Here is a 20,703-nt window from a genome sequence, read left to right on the forward strand (position 1 = left end):
CGAATTTTCCCAAAACATAAGATAACATTCGAATGTAAACCATTTCGCGTGTAAACCACTGAAGAAAGGAAATATATTATACAACGGTGTTATCGAGTCGGGGAAGTCGGCACGTCGCGTGGCGGCAGTGCCGTAGCTAGTTCACGGCCTTCCCCCCTCCCTCTGTCCGATGAAAAGGGGGCAATTGCATAATAAATCGATGCACAAAAGGGCCAGCCGGATAAAACGAAACGTTCCACGGATTAACGACGACGAGTACACCGTCGTCCTTGCACGGTTCTAATACGTATTGGCGCGATTCCTCCTCAATGGGATTAACCGAATTATGCGAATTCGCATAACCGCGTTAACGTAATACGTGAACACGTTTTAGAATATTTCCATATCTAGTGATATATTTTCTTTTAAGGAAATAGATTTAAAAAAAAAAAAAAGAATTTGAATTGTTATTACGTTTTCGATATTTCGATAAGTTTTAAACGATGTTTGTAAATTCATCGATTTTCGAATGAACGATCGATCGAGAGTTTAGGCGTTAGGGGCGTTGATATTTTCGATGATTAAATCGGTTCTAAAATTGGACTTGCGTTTGGAAAGCGATGTATATTACACGTAATAAAAACTGGGAAATGTTTGTAAATCGAGATGCAGCGATGACATAACGACGATACGAGGCTACACACGCTCGATATGGAATCGTATTTACCGTGATAATTGTATCAGCGTGTGGAAACTGAAAACAGATTGCAGTGACGCGACAGATAACGCGGATCCTAAACAATTGTTCAATGAATTATTATATACTGTTAACAAGTATATACAGTATGGAGAAATTTGTTTATAAATAGAAGGCGATTCTTCCTCCACAACTCGTATAAAACTCGCGGCAAAAATTGGTTCGCTTATTTCGAACTCGTAAAAATAACTGCGAAAAAAATTTGAAACTTACTAATATCTTCGTTTAATTTCTCCTCTCCTCTCATGTTTTATCGTTACAATTATTTATTCCATTGTAGACTGAAACGATCTCGACAAATATCCCTAATTTTGAATTTCTTCGAAATCTTTAAATGCCAAGGAACAATTCAACGTGAAACGAAAAAGTGGACGATTGATTAAAAAATCAATAAACAAAGCGCGTTTTCATCTTTCCCATCATCTATCTCTCAGTCTTGGAATCTCTGAAAATTTGATGAAAAGTCTGTGAAAACATTAAACATTTTGCCTCGAGTTTATAAAAATTATAATAAATGCAATAAACGCACAATATTTGTTTAAGTAAAAACATCGAGAATCGTGTAACACGATTGCCTTCTCGACTGCCTTCTTCTCGACGAACATAACCTCGCTTTACGCGGCGCGAGGTGGCGGTCACGTAAAACAGGCAATCCTTTCGCGGGCCAACGACCGTCGACTACTTACTTCGTTAAGGGGAAACATTGGTTTAACGAAGACCCACAAACGCCCTAAGCAGAAGTCTTTGAAAAGAGCTATTACAGCATTTGGATTTCCACGTGGATTTCAAACCCGTTCTTCTCTTCCTTCCGCAACGAGGGCGAATGGTTTCTCCGATTCGTGCGTTTCTATCCGCGTTGAAGAAACCCCACCATTCATCAAATCTTCCCGCAAATTAGCAAACTTAACAAATAAACTTGTGAAAAATTATCAATGATGAGAATCACGTTCGAGAGTGAACGTGATTTATTACATCCGTCTGTTTTATTAAAATTAATTAGCCCGATTTAATCGATATTCTCCTCTCTAGTTTCAAATCAAAATCTACGCTAAGTTCCAAGTTATTAGCAAAACAATCTATATCCTCTACTAGATGTTTGAAACGAAAGAAACAATAATGATAATGATGTAATAAAAAATAAAATATCCAAGCATTCTCTCATTCACTCTCGTTATCGAACGATTCTACCGTCGATCGAAAATGTGTCTTCATCCAGCTGGTGAAGTAATCACGAGGCGCAAGCGGATCTGAAGCGGCAACAAATAGACGTTTCTAAGACGTGGTTTGGACGGGATAATTATCATAGCCGCGTCGTTATTCAATTTTCTCGTGCGGGGCATTGGACGTGATGCGATAATTGAGCCTTTAGTTAAGGAACGAAAACGGACGTGGAGAGGTGGTTTTATCGATCCGGTGGAGGCCGATCGATCCGCGCTTTCCGAGAAAAACACCGATCAATCGCGGCAATAAATAGGAATTGGGTCCTCTAAGTGATTCGTGCGCGAGGAGTGCCGCCGCAGCAATGTTCCTTGAAATCGAAACTATCGATCCTGAACGAGGACGTTTCCGGGGAACATTGTTGGAATAATTATTCTATTTTTTTTTTTCTTTGGTTTTTGATTTTTAATCTTGAGAATTGAAGGCTCTGCAACGAGACGGATGTGGAGATTTCATTTTAATAACACGGTATTTTAATTGCTAGATTTAAATCGAGAGGAAAGAAATCAATTTCGAACGAATAAGGTGGAGGAGGAGGGAGGGCATTCGGAGAGATTATCGTTATTTTGAAAACACGAAGAGGAGCGTCCCCTTCGTGAATTGAAAATTGCAGAGGAAATGTAATTCGAAATCCTTGATGTGGAGAACGTTTAGATATATATATATATATATGGAATGTTATCGAAAAATAATTGTTTGATCCCTTCTTTACGTTATTCTCCCTTCCGTTTTTAGAAATGGTGGAATTGGAGGAACTGCAATCGACGTCCTTGAAATCCGATCGATCCGAACGAATTAGGACACAATGTAAAACCCTTGGAGATTATTCTTGGCTTCCTCTCAATTTTATCCTTCCTTTCTCGCTACGATCGTTAATAAATAAATTTCGCGAAATCCTTGGAAATTTGTTTCTAATCTGTTTGCACAGATAATACCTTGTAATACCATGAAAATATCTTATTTCGAATTTATTCTTCGATATTATATGCCCAATCTAGATTAAATAATCATTCTATTCTTATAAAATTGTTGTTCAACTCCAATCAAATAATTTCCTACCTAAAATTTTACAAAATTTCACCGAATCAATTCAATGAAATTGAAGTTTTAAAATTTCACGCGAACAATATAAAAATCCAACCATTCGAAGAAACTCCAAAGATTCGAAACCCCTTCTCACCGCAAAGAGGGGCGACTTGTTTCCAACGCGGTAAAAGTTTCGAAGAGGAGAATCGTGTCAGAAATAAGATCCCTTGAAATACAGTCGAATGAGAGATGGCGAAGCATCGAATCCGTGCATTTAATTGGATCGTTCGATTTTCTTCCCTCGAAATTTCTCAGATTGATCGAAAATAAGTTAAAAATCGTAAGGCTTCTATTCATCCTTATATTGCAAAATTCTCACCTAAAAAAAAAAAAAAAAAAAAAAAGAATATATATGAAATGTCCGCAAGAAGATCGTTCGACCGAGAATCGAGTTTGCGTTGAGAATTGGGTCAAACTTTAAATACATTAGTCTTTGTTAGAATATTAACCCCTTGGACGTACTTGTTCGACGAGGTTTAATTTAACTGTGACTTTCAATTAGAACGGTACAGATATTCCAATATTCTTTTCACGTAACTTTCCGTTCAATATTTATCGCCCAACACAAATTCTCCATAACGTTTCAATTTCAAATTCTTTCAAATGTTTCCACGTTACGTCGACAACATACAAGAGGCATCTATCTTATTTATATTTAAAGGCCAAACTCAACACCAAAACACCAAATATTCTTCCAATATCAAACGCGATAAAACGCGAATGTCTCTCCGACTCAACTCTATTACCCAACCTCATTGAGACGAAATATTCCAATAAATAATTCGAGTCATCAAATTAGAGATATCTGAGAAATGTCAAGATGGAGGAAGAGAATCTTAGAATTGGAAATACCATTCGGTTGAAAATCGGAGGAAAGGAAAATCTGAGAGGAAAGAACGGAATAAAATGTCGAGGAAGAGCAGAGTCTTCAACAGAGTCTTTGCAAGGGAGAGGGATCGGAACAAGATCGTTAGAATGGAGAAGAAGGACGAGGAAAAAAGAGAAAAGGGATTGGAGAAGAAAGGGAGGTATAGAACGCGTCAGGGTGAAATTGGCCGACGTTATCACACGAATCGAAATGTCAGAGGAATTATAAATAGGTTAGGATCGATAGGCAACCCAGAGAAGGCAAGCTTGGGCGCCATCTAGTCTACGCCACTTCCACCTACAACCACCCTCCACAGTCTTTGCAGCCTATCGTTAATGGACGTTCGATTCGCTTTTTCCAACACATTTCTTCACATTTCTTTTCTCCACGTGGAAAAAAATCGAATGGTTCTCGCCAAATATTTATACACTTTCGTCCAAGAAACTATCCTTTAAAAAAATCATTCTACCAAACACCGTATGTAATCGTATCTCTTTTTTCTAACCTAGAACCGTTGCAATCGCATAAACCATTATACGATCATCCTCACTTCTGCCCTTCCAATTAGTCGAACGATCTCAGATAAAATTCTCGTTTCGTTCATAAACTATAATGATATAAATCGATCCCTTTTTCCAACCTACAAACTGTTACAATCTATAAACCATTACCAGATCCAATCTCCTTCACGAATCCAATTATTCGAATGAGAATAAAATTCTCGTTTCATCAATCAAACTAATAAATTATTTCTTCCCCTGTGAATCCGATCATGGAACCCTAATTCTTATATCTTCTCAAAGAAAAAAAAAAAAAAAATTATATATCTTGGAAATAATCTTCCAATTAATACAAGAAACAAAAACAGCCTCGTTCGAGCAGGTAATGAACACGCGTTACGAATCGTGGAAAGAAAAATCGAAATCGTTTTTCAATTTTTCCACGTTTGGACGAGGATGCGAGAGGAGGACGGAAGGAAGCGAGGGCATTTCCTGGAGGGGGCTACGCCTTGAAGAACCCGGGATCTCTCGCTCGTGAGCTCGTTAGAAACACTTCTGACGGAAATGAGCGTTTTGCGGGCCGAACCGGGACGAGAAACGTTAAGTGGCGTGTGATGCGAGGACGGCAGGCTTAATTTTACACTCGTGACGCGAAACAACGCGCCTCTACACCATCTACGTATCTTGTCACGATCTTGCGCCAAGATGGAGCCGCGTTTGCACAGAAATATGAATATTTCAGGGAATATCGTTGTAACATTGCTTGCTGAGAAGGAGAATTATTTTAAATTATTTATACCGATTGATAAATTTTTGCTCGATGATCTCGGTTGAGGAGCAAACTCGATCGAAAGCAATAGTTAGTTATATGAATAATGAAAAAAAAAAAAAAAATAAATAATTGAATCAGTTCCATGTGTAATTCAATAATTTATCGATCGATTCATTAATTCTTTATTGATTCAAGAATTTCTTTTCGATGCTTATTGTTAAATAATCCAAAATTATTAAAAAATGGAGAAAGATGCAATATCGAAGAGAGAAAAGAAACTCGTGCTCCTTGATCTTCTATCTAATTGATCGATATTTCATTGCACATCCTATCTCTACAAACCAAACAAGTTCTTCTGATTTTCAAATCTGCTCCAATTTGTGAGAATGGATCCGATCGAAACACGATCAATCAGAAGGGATAATTCGTAGGTAATGAATGGTTAGCTCGAAAAAGAGGGAGGACAGGTTGGAAGACGAATGGAAATCGATAAGATTGTTCAAAGGGAGAGAGATTCTCTTAATTTAATATTCGACGGATGTTTTCGTTGAAAACTTTTGGATTCGCTCGCGCGAGAGGAACTGGTGAATCGTGAAGTGAGGAGAGACACTGATGGATGAATGGCAATCGATAAGGAGACACTTGGGACACGTCTGGGTTAGGGCGTCGTGATGGATCTTGTATTCTCGTAACACAATGGATTTATAATTTTGTTTCGAACTTGTTTCTTGCTCCAAGGATTTATATAAATAAAGAAAAAAAAAAAAGAAATTTTAAATCTTTAAACTTCTTCATTAGAAGAAATTTTAATTTTAAATCGTCCTAAGTGTTTTTGTTACAATCGTCGAAATACGATTCTTGTTGAAAAGACTTGGATTAAAGTCTGATGCGATTATATTAAAGGGGTGGTTCAGCTTTGATTTTTACAGATTATCACAGATTCCATCAACTTCCATTGAAAGAAGCGTTATTCAGAGAATTTTCCGGTTAAAAGAGGTTCGACATTATTTAATTTAAATAGCCTATCCTTTCACAAATTCACCGATACTTTCCTGGATTCCCTCTGTCTCCAATAGAATTCTCACCTCTATTCAATCTCTATAGAAAATTCTAGCGTCGTTTTAAACAAAACTTCCGTTCCGAATTTCCATTAAATAGAATTTCTTGCCTCTCAATATCATGACACATTTAATCGATCCATCGAAACAAGAATCGACACATGTCTCGTCATCGCATCTCTCGAATACTTATTTAAAAAAAGAAAAATAAATATGGAAAGCTCTTAACATTTCTCACGATGTTTAATAAGTGATAAACTAAAATCAACAAAGAATATAGAAGCAACGATGCGCGAAAACTCTAAAACGTTCGAGCATATCTGGAAGAAATTTTGGATAGAAAATTTCGATATTATGATAAAAATTATAATAAAAAAAAAAAGAGAGAACGATCTCGAATTCTCGTTGGTCGATCGATGTGATCGTCGGCCATCACGGAATTCGATTTCATTCTTTCCGTCTTTATCGTATCGCGCAATCGATCTGTCGATAACATAGTGAGCGAGTGTTGAATGAACACGAACGTCACCGACGTGGTTATGCAACTGAACAACTCGCAAAGGGCGCAAGTCTCTCCCCAAGTGGCCGAAGGTCATAGGTCGAAATATCGCCATAGAATTTCCACCGTCGTACGCCTATCCGTATATAAATTCGAGGAAATCTGCTCGAAAGAAAAAAGGATTCCTCTTAAATTCGAGGAAATCTGCTCGAAAGAAAAAAAGGATTCCTCTTAAATTCGAGGAAATAAAAGAAAGAGAAAATCCAACGCAACGATTTTCGACTCTCACACGACACTTTCGACTGTAAACAGAAGAGAAGAAATTTTATTCAAAACGTATATCGATTTATTTTGTACATTGTCGTGCAATTAACCAAGAAGGAAGTAATATAAAAAAAAAAGAAGAATCATGGAAAGAACGAATTCGTTTGAAATAATTTTCATTCGCAACGATCAAGATATATCAAGGAATAATTGTTAAAATAAAATAAAAAAAGGAATAAGCGGAGATGGCGAGATAATAATCGAGAGGCGGAAGTCGTTCGAAGGAATTTCAATGAATGAAAAACGACGGTAAGGGCCTGTTAAAAAGATCGACCTTTTCAATTGACGGCCGCGTCCTTGGGCCAGCACCCAGCAGCACGCCAGTCAAGAGAGCGAGAACGCGCGCATTCGAACGAGTTCGCTCAAAAGAAAGACGTTCGAAGAAAACGCGTCCAAAGATTCGAAAATTCCGCGAAACTTTTCACCGGGTGAAAACTTGATTCAAATTGATTATTCGTCGTGTCGAAGGAGAAAAATTTCAGCGAATCGTCGACTCACAGATTACATTCACGATTTATCATCAGATACATTCAAGATTCATACTTTTCGCTCAAAAATGTATTTCTTTGTAGAAACTTTCAACTCAAGGTTCCTAAGCTAAATGGAAAAGTTCAAAATTTCGTGAGAAGGCGAGTCGAGGAGACTTCAATGGGACCCTCGCCTCGTCAACGAGGCGATCTCCATTGTCTGAAAGATAAAAGCTCGTTTCGAATTCGAAGCAAACTATCGATCGATCCTCGCGTCTGGGAGGATGTTCCAAATATCCAACCAAACCCCAATTTCCTCGATTTCATCATCATCATAAACACATCCACATCGAAGGAATCGTGGAACAAAGATCGTTATAACGAAGTCAGGGAAGGAAGAAAAGAAGAAAGTGTGGTGTGGGTTGCAATCGAGGGCGTGTCTATGGCCAGGTTATATCATCCATTGATTTCCACGTTTCTTTTTTCTTTTTTTGGAGAAACAAGGAAGAAGATCTCGAGTTGCTGCAAATCAAAAAAAAAAGGAAAGAAAAATTTGTGTTAAAAAAGTTAAGAAAGATCGACTCATTCGATTTCGAGTCGTGTCTGAGAAGAAGCAAAAGTTCCAAGAGGACGAGGAGAGATCCCTGCGAAAGTTGAGCAAAGATTGATTCGTTAAGATCCCCCGGGGAGAGTCGTTAGGGTGCAAAGATTAGATCAAAGGTGTCCTCTATGTCTGGCTATAATTCATCGTTATCAAGGGTTTCCAATTTATCCTTGCTCGCGGGGAGAGCTTGCGCACAGACAGGAGGCTCTAGCGAAAGGTGAGCTTTAATAGCTCGCTAAAAATACCAAGTCTCCATGCGGACGTTATTTTCTGCTGGAACGATCGATCGAATTAACCTCCTCGTCTCGAGGAGGAGAACGAATACATCGAATCGCAATCCCTTCTCTCCCCTCTTCGATTTACCACCAATTTAAGAATTCTTCAACCGAACCTCAACAATTTTTATCATCTATTTTTCACGTCTTCTTGTGTTTTACACGCTTCTTTCGACGATTCTATGTTACGTGTCACGAGGAGACAGAAAGAAAGAGAGAGAAGGAGAAAGACTCGTTCCATCACATTTGCATAAATAATAAGGGATTTGTTTCGTGGAGGAGGAGGGATAAGCGAAATTGGGGACGGGATCGAGGATTCGAGCGAGGTTTCTCGTGGATTCTCGCATGATTTTCATTGAGGATTTTCGCGGAGAAGAAAAAAAATAAAAAAATAAAAAAAACTCGACGACTCGATCCGCTCGGAAAGTCCGCAGCTGGTCCTGGCGGCGCATGCGCCACGACACCCTTCACCGACACCCCTCGAGAACTAGATCCAACCCCACCTCCTCTGGTGGAAACAGCCTTTCTAGCTTTCTTTCCCTGGTAGCTCCCCGCACTCTCGACGACGCCTAAAAAAGTACTCGAGCCGCACAATTGGGTCAGGGAACCACGCGTATAATCCGCGATCGAAGCACTGCCACTGTTCGTCGTATATACGTATTTTCTCTTCTTCCAATCCCCGCACTCTACCGATTCCATTCTTCCGTCGTTCCTTCTTTCCGATTTTTTTTCCCTCTCTCTCTTAATAGCAATAAGAAATCACGATAAATCACGATTTCCGAGTAATAATGTATTTTTTACGCGATATATTCGATGATATTTTGCAAGGATGGAACGTGAAAAGAGAGGGAATGGAAGTAAAGAAAGAAGATGAAAAAAAAAGAAAGGGGCAAATCTATGGGAAAGGGTTGAGAAACAAGGGTGGTTGCGGGTAAATGGCAAAAAAAAAAAAAAAAAAGGAGAAGAGTTCTGGAATTCTGTTCGCGAAATTTCACTTTACCATGTTGCTGCCTGTTTTCGCACTGGGCCGGTTTTGTCGAACAATAGGCGGAACAAGAAGAAGAAGAAGAAGAAGAAGGAGAAAGAAACAGATAGAGGGAGGGACAGCCTTTCCCGACTCGAGGATACTTCCTCGTTTTCCTGGAAACGACACTGACAGAACGGTTCACTGGGAAGAACTGCTTCGCGCGGATTCCGCGAGAGTTCGATGTGGAAAGAAAGTAAGATAAAGAGAAAAAGAGAGAGAGAGGGAGAGAGTGCGCGAATATATACAGGTATATACGCGTGAGAGAGAAAGAAAGAGAGAGAATATAACCCTTCCTTATCTCCCTGCACCTTTCTCTCTCGCTCTCTCCCACTCTCCTCCTCCTACCCCCTCGATCGAAGCTCCTCTTTAGCAGTGGTTACACCACGGATTCGTCCCTCTTTCTCTTTCTCACTCTCTTTCTCTCTCGCACCATTCTGCCTCGCTCCCTCGCGCCCTCTTTCCGTGATACTTCCTGACCGATACTTCCGTTCGTCCATCATTTTCCAAAATTTTCGAATTCGATTCGACGGAGAGACGATAGAGAATTGTGCGGTCGCTGCAACGGCAATGAATCTTATGGAAAAATATCGAGAGAAAGAAAATTGGAGGAAAGAAATGAACATCGAAAGAAAAGAAATAACGATGAATTTCCAAACGTATACGTCTCGAAAGGAGAGACCGATTCTCTAACAAGCGTTCTTCCGACCTCTAAAACCCATTCACGCTTGCCACTCGTGCTCTAACACCTCTCTCTTTCTTTCCTCGTTTCTCTATTTCACTCTAAATCTCGTCGCTCTTACTCTTTCTCTCTATCATCCTTTCTTTCTATCTTTCTCTCTCTCTCTCTCACACACACGCACACACGCACGCACGCACGCACACATACACGCATCTCACGAACGCACATATATATCGACACGTATGTAACGCACACAGAGAGGCACTCACACATACACTATTGGCCTATCTGGCTAACTGTCAGAGAGAGAGAGCTCGACAAAGCTGTGGATAAAGCTGTGACACGCTGTAACTACAAAGCGAAGATTCGCGCTGGTACAGAGACTCGAAGAGATGGCTGTGCGTCTAAGCAATCACAAACCTTGTCACCCATGGCTGCGGCGAGCGGTGTTTGATGAGATAGAAGGTTAACAGCGCGGCTTCGAGTGGACCAGAGACTGACTGGCGTTTCGAGTCGTCGAGGACCGCCGGCATCATCGACCCGTCCTCCCCACCACGCCGCGCCGTACCCCCACCACCAACCGAGCGTCCCTCACCCGACCAACCCGCTGTGCACAGACACGGTAACTGTCCCCACCACTAATCTGCTCTCGATTCACCCCCATTCCTGTGCCGCGCACCTCGAGCGCCACCACCCAAGCATCGCCAACACCTCGTATGGGGAAGTTTACGGTCTCTGGCGATCGGCATAAAGACCAGATACTTCTCTTCTTTTCTCTACAACGAAATTTAAGTCGTAAATTTAACGCGTGAATAATTTACAAGAATTACAAATTGAATCGTTCGATTCTTTTCAAGATCCTATTGTAGAAAAAGTTTAACTCGTATCAACCTACGATCTAAGTATCTAATAATCTTAAGCTTTCTGACTCGAATTCATCCCAATTATCATAAGATACAGTATAGAGGATTTATTAAACTCTAATAAGATTACCGGATTATAATACGTTTTTTCGGAAAACGGATAAATCGTAAGTTGAACAACCATTTCTTTCCCTAAATAATTCGTATTGTATGCATGCATATCTATATCGATCGAAATCGTTGCGGGAAGAATTCCAACGTGTTCCAAAGTCGTTCAAAATCGTGGCATCCGCGGTCGTAAAAATTTTCCTGCGGCCAAATTGCTCGAAAACTCGCAGGGGTGAGGAACGAGCGTGGCCGTCGCTACCTAGAGCCCCGCAGCCCCTCCGCTCCTCCACCGACCGACCCTCACCCCTCCCCGTGGCACCGTTCGAACCCTTAGCCTAGAGGTGCCCGTTTCTGCCGCCACCGCGCCAGTCCGCGCCCTCGAACGCGACGGCGCACGCTCAGACGTCGCGCCAGTGGCTCCCAACCTGTCTTCGGGATAGGCCCGCGTCTGGATAATATACTCGGACGTCTGCACGCCGCTCCCTGGGGAAATTTTTCGGCGAGAAGTGTGCCGTGACAGAGGGTTAATTGGGTAGGACCGAGAAATACAGGCATATCGAGCGTGCACCTCGGTCAGAGTTGGAAACGGGATCACGGGTGTCGTGATCTATGATATACGATGATTTACTGGCTCTAGGACGATATTAACGGGAAGTGGGACAAGCTCGGATACGACCTATTGTTTGGAATATTGAGAAGGGAGTGAGCGTAGTAGTAGAACGTGATTTCTCTTTTCCTTTTTTTTTTTTTTTTGGAAATATAGGTTAATTGTAGATTGGAGAAGAAATTTGAGAGAGAGAGAGAGAGAGAGAGAGAGAGGGATGAGGAGTGGAATAATTATCGTAGAATTATAATTATTAAACCGAAGAATAGAGGGAAAGGTTCGATTCAGCGAAAAGAAATTCCAATATTTTCAGGAAGTAGGACAACTGTCGTTCCAAAAACCTAAATTATCGTGCAAATATCTCTAAAAAGGGGAGAGAATCGTTGTTACTTAAAAATTGACGAATAAACAGGAAAACGGGGGAGAAAATCTGATTCGATCCAGAAAAAAAAGGAGGGGGATGAAGAAGATTCGTTCGTATAACATTTTCACAAGAAGAGGAAGAGGAAAAAGATCGAAGAGAGAACCACTGAAACGCGATCCGTGCTACTGGGCTACGCGCCACACGGCGCTTTGGCCGACCGACCGACTCTACTCGCACACGATCCTCCCTCCTGCTCCCCCCACATCGTTATCTCTCTCTCTCGCTCCCATTCCTCCTCTCGCAGTCAGTCTTCGTCCCTCTGCAACGGTCTATCTGTCCCGTTTCAGCATGCAGATCTTCCGTCCCCACGTTACGAGGAACGAGGCCCGTCTCTTCTTCCGAGTTTAACCGGAGACTACACCGCGATCCAATGGATCCCGTTTCCTCGCTTGTCCTTCGGGATGATCGAACGCGTTGCGTTAACTCTCTCGCCCTTCGTCACGTTTTATATAACCGTCACAAGATCCTAATCGACCCTTTCTATCCGTTGTTGAGTGAAATTAAGTTACCAATATATATATTTAGATTATTTTTATGATTATTTTCTGTCATTTCTTCGGACGAAATATTTATTATCGTTATAACATATTGGAATAAATTTTGAATTAAATTTTTTTTAATTTCGATATACAAGCCGCGTCACGATCTAAAAAAAGATTGAGAAATATTAGATAAGAGTCTGATTAGGTTATCAGAAATTATTTTAATTAAGCAATCTTCTCTACGTTATTATGAATATTAAATTGCAAATTAAAATTTTCAAAAGGAATATTTATGTAAATATATATATCTAAAAAAAAAAAATTGAAGAATGATTATTATTCCTATTCTTTTTTTTTTTTTTTTTTAATTAATTCTGATGAATCATTTATTTTCTACTGTCGAATGAAATAAATTTCCACGTCTCGTTGCAAAGATGGTTAAGAAGGATAGAATGTAGAGCAGCACGAGTTATACTGCTGAGAAAATTGGAGCCAATATTTATTCCTGTATTCATGTATCGACTTCGTCAGATATAAGTAATCAAACTTGCAATCCTTCCAAGTACCGTTCTCCTTGCCCCTGAATAATAACATCTTAAATTATATAAGCAAATAACCCATAGGCGATTGGAGAGCAAAGCTGCTGATTCGAGGGATCCCATTTCCTTACAGTCCTCCAGGATGATCGAACGAGCTGCACTTATTCTCGTTACGTTATCACGAGCTTCTAATTATCTTGTTCCATCCGTCTATTTCACCTTTAAACTGAAAAAACTAGGAAAAAACTAGGAAAGCACAAAATAATCTCGAAGCAAGAATTTCAAGGAAAGAAAAAGAAAAAAAAAAAAAATTTCAAAAAGATTTCCTTCGAAAGAATTCTCGTCTCGAGATGATTATCGATCGGGAAAATTACCAAGGCAATTCACGAACATGCCACTACTCGATTCTCTTTTATTACTCCTACTTTTCATCAGCCTAGTCAGCATCCAAGAGTGAAACGAAAAAAACTACGATTCCTATCGATTGAAACTGAGAACAGTTGAAGGAAATTTTTAAGATCAGTTGATTTTGAGGTCGCTCTCACTCTTTCGTTTAATTATTTGAACTTAAGAAGGGAGAAGTTCAAGAGCAAAACCACAGTTCAGGTGTCTTTCACTGCCGGAGAGCTTTTTCACGGACAGCATTCTTATAATGGATTTATATTCTGAAAATAGATTTGCGGTTCAGAAAAACACTGTTGACAGCAATCTTGGTGGATCAGAAACTATATCGGGGTGGGATATTATCTTCCAACCATCGATTATTCCTCAGAGATAAGAAGAATCAAGAAGGGATAAGATTGCATCGTTGTTTGCACCTGTTGTCAGAGACTGCGATATGGCTTCGTCCTTTCTGTTTCCTCTTTGCCCTTTTTTGTATTAATTCAGAGGCTGAAACATTGTCTTCTCCGCTACACCATGATATCAAAGATGTGGTTTCATTCCTCTGTTTTCTATTTCTCTTATATCAAATCAAATTTTTTTTTTGTCTCTTGTATAATAATCAATGCCACATTTAACATCTCGAAACCTCTGACACCTTCAAAAATCTCTTTTAATAGCCTCTTTGCAATAATCGAACGTTTCTCGTGTCGACAATAATCAATGACGATGAATGTAATTTTCTAACAAATTTTCAAAATGTTTAAATGACCGTATAATAATCGATGCCACGTGTAACATCTCGAAAATTTTGATGCCTTCAAAAATCTCTTTGCAATAATCGAACGTTTTTAGTGTCGACAATAATCAATGACGATGAATGTAATTTTCTAACAAATTTTCAAAATGTTTAAATGACCGTGTAATAATCGATGCCACGTCTAACATCTCGAGAATCTTCGACGCTTTCTTTAATCGACACCGCTGAAAAATTTCTCTTATTAGCCTGTTAGCCTCTTTCCAATAATCGAACGTTTCTTGAATCGATAAATAATCAATGACGGACACAACAAACGATTGATTCACGACGAATGTAATTTTTTTTTTTTAACATCCCCCAAAACTTAACTGCCTCTCCTGTTGAAAAATATCAGGAACAACAAAGAGAAGGAGATTCGATCCAGTTGCAGGTTTTTCCAGTTGTCAGCGATTTAATCATCGGCCGGCTATCAACGCCAGCCGACCGTCCTTTCCGGGCTTTTCATTACGGTTCGTTAAAACGACGACTCGAGTCCAGTCGTTTCCAGGCTTTCGAGCCATACCAGTGAGTCAGATCATTGTTGGAATTACTTGTTAATTACTTCTTGCCCCGGTGACGCGAAAGAGAATCTCGAGAAGTTTTAAGAATGGTTTCTTAAGTATTAACCGTTTGATTAATTAAGGCGACAGAGAGGAATATATTAAGATTATGAATAATTGCTTCCGTTTCTACAGCTATTCTATTATATATATATATAACTCGATGAATTCTACGATGAATCCGTGTCAAGTACAAGTGATTACAGAATGCAGTATAACTGTGTAAAAAGAGATAATATTGGATCGTTTCAATTTTGAAGAATCAAGAATACAAATATAAATCCTAATAATTACCAATTCTGAAATTTTACAATTCTACCTTTCACCAAAAAAACTGCCTAACTCGATAAATACATTTCTTCAAAATTTTAACGTCACCTTTAAATATCATATTCGTTGAACTTATGCTCGAAGAAAACTTTAAAACGAAGATATTTAAATCCTTCCTCGAAACCAATTATAGCCCCCACCCTTTTCTTTTTAATCCGGTTACCCGACAAATCCAATAATTCGAATCGTCGAAAATTGCGATAAATAACACAAAAGCCGCGGGGATTGGAGGGGAGGGGTGTGCGCGACACGATCATCAAAGCGTCAGCCGGATCGATTCTACGCGGGGGTGGAAGTACTTCCGCGGAACTGGGCTAGGCTAAAGTCCCTGAAACAACTCGTTACGTAACTTCCGGCGGTGTGCCGCTCCGACAATGCAGCTCCTTATTGCGGACCAACCGAATCATCCATCCTTCTCGAACAGGTCACAAAACCAACCCCTCACGATTCGTCGAATGCCACCCTTCGGTATAATAAAACAATTTTCACGTGTTTCGTTATGATATATATATTTGTTAATTCCTGAATTGTTAAAATTCGCAGAGTTTTCAAAGAGATAAAAATATTCGCAAACGCGAATTTCGTTCTCTCACGTAGGCGATGCACGATGTCTGGAAAAGGGTGAAGAAAATTTAACGTTAACGATTGTTGGCGAGCCTTTTTTTCTTCTTCTTCTTCTAATTTTTTTAATTCCATCGGGCGAGTTTGTTTAGAGATTTGATAAATCGGATATTTTATGTGATTATATAGCCATGCTGCTATTCTATTAATTTCCTTCTGCGCGATTTCTCACGAGAGATTATTCAAGAATAATACGAGGTGGATCTAAATAATTATCTCGTAATTAACGTACGATGATCCAAAGAAACGAGTCTTGACTGTCTACTTGACTGTAATTACTTGGCGAGCAAGCGAGTTATTCTTTCGTTATATTTCTTTTTATGCATTAAAGTTTGGATCACAATTTTTGTTATTCTTCACTTCGCATCATTGCGCGCAATTTTAATAAATCGTGAATCCTATCCATCTCTGCGACATCTTTATCCTCGAGAAGACGTAATTTCGTTCGCATGATGGAAAAAAATAAATAAATAAATAAATAAAACACGCGAGATATCTCGTCGAGAGTATGTACAACAGGAACGACATTCCATCGCGAGAGATAACTCCAGATGCGAAAGGGGTAGCCATGAAATGAGACAGGCTCGATAGCCGTTTGTGGAAATCGATAACAGCGTGACAGACGTCCCTAGGGGAAAAAAGTATAGTGAAATATATAGGAAGGCATCGTGAGTTTTATCCCACTCACGTGAAGCGAGGGATCCGTGGAAAAGTGGAAATATGAAGATTTGTTTGAAAAAAAAAAAAAAAAAATCGGTGGATCCTGGTCCAGAATTTCTGCAAGACAAGTGGAATTCCAAGTGGAGTTACGTAACTCGTGGAAAACGGTCGAGAACACTTCCCATTACTATAATCCGAGTTAGAAAAGGATTTTCGATTCTTCTCTCTCGTTTCTCGATGAAATTTGATAATTTATTATGGACGATGTGGAGGATTGGAGATACTTCTGAATATTCGTAAAATTTGTGAAGATAAAGATTTTTATGAATCCTAGATCACGATTCGAAGTTCAAAAACTTATGATATTTGTTAATTTTGAATTTTTATAATCTGCAAAGTTTCGATAAAAATTTGCAAACACGAAAATTTATAATGGAAAATGTGGAAGATTGGAGATATTTTTGAATATTCGTAAAAAAATTTGTAAAAGATAAAGATTTTTATGAATCCTAGATCACGATTCAAAGTTCAGAAAATTGTAATACTTGTTAATTCTAAATTTTTAAAATCTGCAAAGTTTGGATAAAAATTTTCAAACACGAAAATTTATAATGGAAAATGTGGAGGATTCGAGATATTTTTGAATATTCGTAAAATTTGTAAAAGATAAAGATTTTTATGAATCCTAGATCACGATTCAAAGTTCAGAAAATGGTAATATTTGTTAATTCTAAATTTTTAAAATCTGCAAAGTTTGGATAAAAATTTGGTCAAATAAATTGAGAGAGAAACGAAATTTTCAATTCTTCGATACATTCTCGAAACATTGTAAATTTTCGTTAAGAGTTCGATTTTTTACGAATTTCACAATGCTCTTCAAACAATGAAATTTTCAACACTTTTCATCCATCTATCGCAATTTGTAATATTCATTAACACTCTCAAAATAGACTTCTCAAAATTGTCAAAGAATTGTTAAAAACCTCGCATCACATAATCCCCCTTCGAAAAGAATCACAATCCTCCAATCCCCCTAAAAATTTCCACGAGTTAAAATTTCAAAACTAGAATTTCCAAACCATCCTCGTCGTTCCACGTTACAAACTCGAATGAAACTTCGAAATCGAAACAATGTGATTAAATAAATATTATCGACTCGTTATCGAAACTTTCTCCCGTGTATACACAACGCACATACGAACATTCTCCGTTCCTAATTTGTTTTGAATCGAACGAAAACACGCTCGACGAGCGATACGAGAATACGCGGTGATTTTCGTGAATTCGACAATTCGTATTAGATACGAAAACAGGATCGAGCTTCTTCGAAAAACAAGCGGAAGCGAAGGAATCGAGATGAAGGGGAGGAGGGGGAGGAGGAGGAGGAGGAGGAGGAGGAAGAGGTTGGCCAGACATTGTGAAGGCTCGTTCGATCGTTGATAATTGAGCAACGGTCCAACGTCAAAGAGGAACAAACACGTCACTGTCACACACAAAGAGAGAGAGAGGGAGAGAGAGGGAGAGAGAGGGAGGGAGACGTGCAGAGAGGTGTGAACTTGAAACGATTCTGGAAAACTGGCCGGCCAACCTTGACACAGTTGCCCCCGCCGCCCGCGATTTGTCGTACAAATTAAATTTGCATAAGTACCACTTCGTTGATTAGACCAGACCGTTTATACACTCGAGGAACGAGTTATCCAACTGGCATTGTCTTGATCGATGGTTGCTTTTCTTCTATTTCTATTACCTCCTTTATTCGTCGACGATGCTCTTGATCATAATTTTTATTTTACAATATTTATTTTTCAATTTTTCCATTTGAACAGGAATGGAGGAGCTATTAAAATATTTCGAGAGCTTTGAAATTGCGGGAGAAGTTATTGAAAGATAATTTTCAAAAATAATTAACGAGAGTGATTTTTTATTTAATTTATTTAAATAAAATAATAACGTTTAAATGGTGTGATTCGCTTCAAATAAAAGATAATAATAATACTTTGCCTAAATGGATAGATCAAATTTGTTTCTCTTCTTTATTCGATTCGTGGCGTTTGTAGTATCAAAACTTATTATTTATCCATCGAATCCCTTCTTCCCCTCTACGCGAAATATTATTTTTCCGTGCACAACAAAGGAATCGTGGAAACTGTTATTGTTATTGTTATATTCGGAAAAGATCGTGGAAACTTTTTACGGGTTCTTCGAAAGAGTATCGTATTATTATGTAAAACTGCATGACGAATGTTTGTTTGTCAAATTGACATTTATAACGAGAGAAAGAATAGTTGGAGGAAACCACCTTCCCATAAATTGCACTTGAAAAATGAATGCACGAACTTTTAGTCAATATCAAAACTAATAAACCTGGACTAACTAAAACGAAGGATTCCAGAGAAACGCGCAAACGATTCTAACTCGTGCGAATAAAAATGACCAAACAAATAACATACAAGAAAAATTATCAATTCCCACAAAATAAAAATTCCATTCATCAAACCATTCTCCTCCTCTCGATAATCTAGAGAGGATTTCCCCTTAAAATCACCCTCCTCACTTTCAATTCGTTCAATTTTAATAAAACTCTCTGACCACTCACCCAATCAACGAATCGTTTCTACCCTTATTTTCTAACAAACTACAGAGAAGAAGAAGAAGAAGAAGAAGAGAAAAATATCTTTCTTTTCCATTCATCCCATTGTTTCATCGTATATATACATTCCTCCATACGTCATCACGTAATTTTTAAAAACGTCTTCTGCCAACCAATTATTTCATTCGTTTCAACGCTCCCGTGAATTCTTCCCATTGGAGAAAGAGAGAAGAGAGAAACACGATTCCGGTGAAAATTCACCGCGTAATTCCTGCGCGTGTGTACGATTTTAACGCTAAACCTACCACGCGCGGTCAAATGACCGTTTCCGAAATTTCCTTTAGAATTTCTTGTATCGACACATTATTGTAGCACCAGAAAAATATTTTGTTTAATTGTCCAATTAGCTGAAATCTCTTTCCGTATTAAGATACAAATGTTTTTTTGCATTTGACCGCTCATGGTAGGAATAGATGGAATGTCGGTAGGTTTAGCGTTAATAACGGAAAGGGGACGCGGGGTTAAAGGAAACGGCGGAGTGTTGTACGGGGTTGTTACGCGTGATGCGAAAGGGGCCACGAAACATGATTCATTTCCTGCGAATCAAATTCGAGCACGATATTCGCGCGCGCACGTGTGCGTGGCACGGATACAGAGGCGTTGCTTACGACGAGGTATTTAATGAGTCACGCGTTAATCGTTAAACTACTGTTTCGTGTCGACTAGACGGCCAATTAAACCGTACTCATAGTTCCTCACTCACGTTGCCAGGAACGGGTTTTTATATTCTTTATATCGTCAAAAGAGAATTTGGTAAAAATAAGGAATGAATGAATTCTCTTTTTTTTCGTTGAAAAAACTCGTCGCCTGATCATTTCGATCGAAGTTAAATTTTAAGAACGATCGATTTCACTAATTTTATATCGCGCTCTGATATTTTTTTAACGAGGCAAATCCTAACCTTGTCACGTGATTGAATCTCCCGCCTCCTATAACATTGTCTCCCATCTCCCATGAGGGGAGAATTAATTCTCCAACATTCGTTTCTGAACGAATGAATATCCGCTAAGAATTGTAAAAAAAAAAAAAAAAAATGTATCATGATACTTTTATCTACGTGCATCTTTCACAGGCAAACGAAAATATACGATAACTCGTCCCGATATTAAATCGATCGATCGAGGAGCTTATTCAACGTTTCGTTCAATTTGAGAGATGGGGTTTCTTTTTCTCTCGAAACGATGGTCACTTTATTAATTGCACTACTGTGCTACCGGTTATTTTAACACGGATAATGATACGCGTAACGAAGTAAAGAATATTATTCGCGAATGATCGTACGATGATCATAAAGGAGTATATTTGAGGGGTACAATAACTGGAATTATGGGTTTCTAAGTTTATAAAGGCATCGTTGGAGGAGAGAGATACGATAGAACTGCAGACGGATAACCGCTTCGCGACTCAAATGCAACTGGGAAGAAGAGGCTCACGAGGGGAGGGGGGGAAAGAACGAATAAAACGTCGTAAGCCTTTCGATAGGTCTGTCTCGTCTCGATGGTGGAAGGATCGATAACTTCGAAAACTGGTCCCGCATATTTATGCAGATAGATAAAGAAGAAACTACTG

At 39.0% G+C, this 20,703-nt stretch overlaps 1 protein-coding gene across 9 annotated transcripts in view; it reads right to left on the minus strand.

Moving 5' to 3' along the window:
* Atpalpha (sodium/potassium-transporting ATPase subunit alpha) overlaps window positions 1-20,703 on the minus strand; it is a 118,684-nt gene that overhangs the window by 44,939 nt on the left and 53,042 nt on the right. For 2 of the 9 annotated variants that reach the window (XM_012490251.3, XM_086904901.1), the window contains exon 1: window positions 10,534-10,889. The exons of 5 other annotated variants lie outside the window; for them this stretch is intronic. In XM_012490251.3, the coding sequence (XP_012345705.1) occupies window positions 10,534-10,545 (12 nt within the window). In that variant the 5' untranslated portion in view covers window positions 10,546-10,889. Of the gene's footprint in view, window positions 1-9,407; window positions 9,564-10,533; window positions 10,890-20,703 lie in introns of those variants that run through there. 2 more of the 9 variants (XM_012490249.3, XM_012490252.3) reach the window with 2 other exon arrangements.

The sequence above is a fragment of the Apis florea genome, unplaced genomic scaffold (assembly GCF_048593485.1).
Source record: "Apis florea isolate Af1SG1 unplaced genomic scaffold, ASM4859348v1 contig_2350_pilon, whole genome shotgun sequence".
NCBI lineage: Eukaryota > Metazoa > Arthropoda > Insecta > Hymenoptera > Apidae > Apis > Apis florea.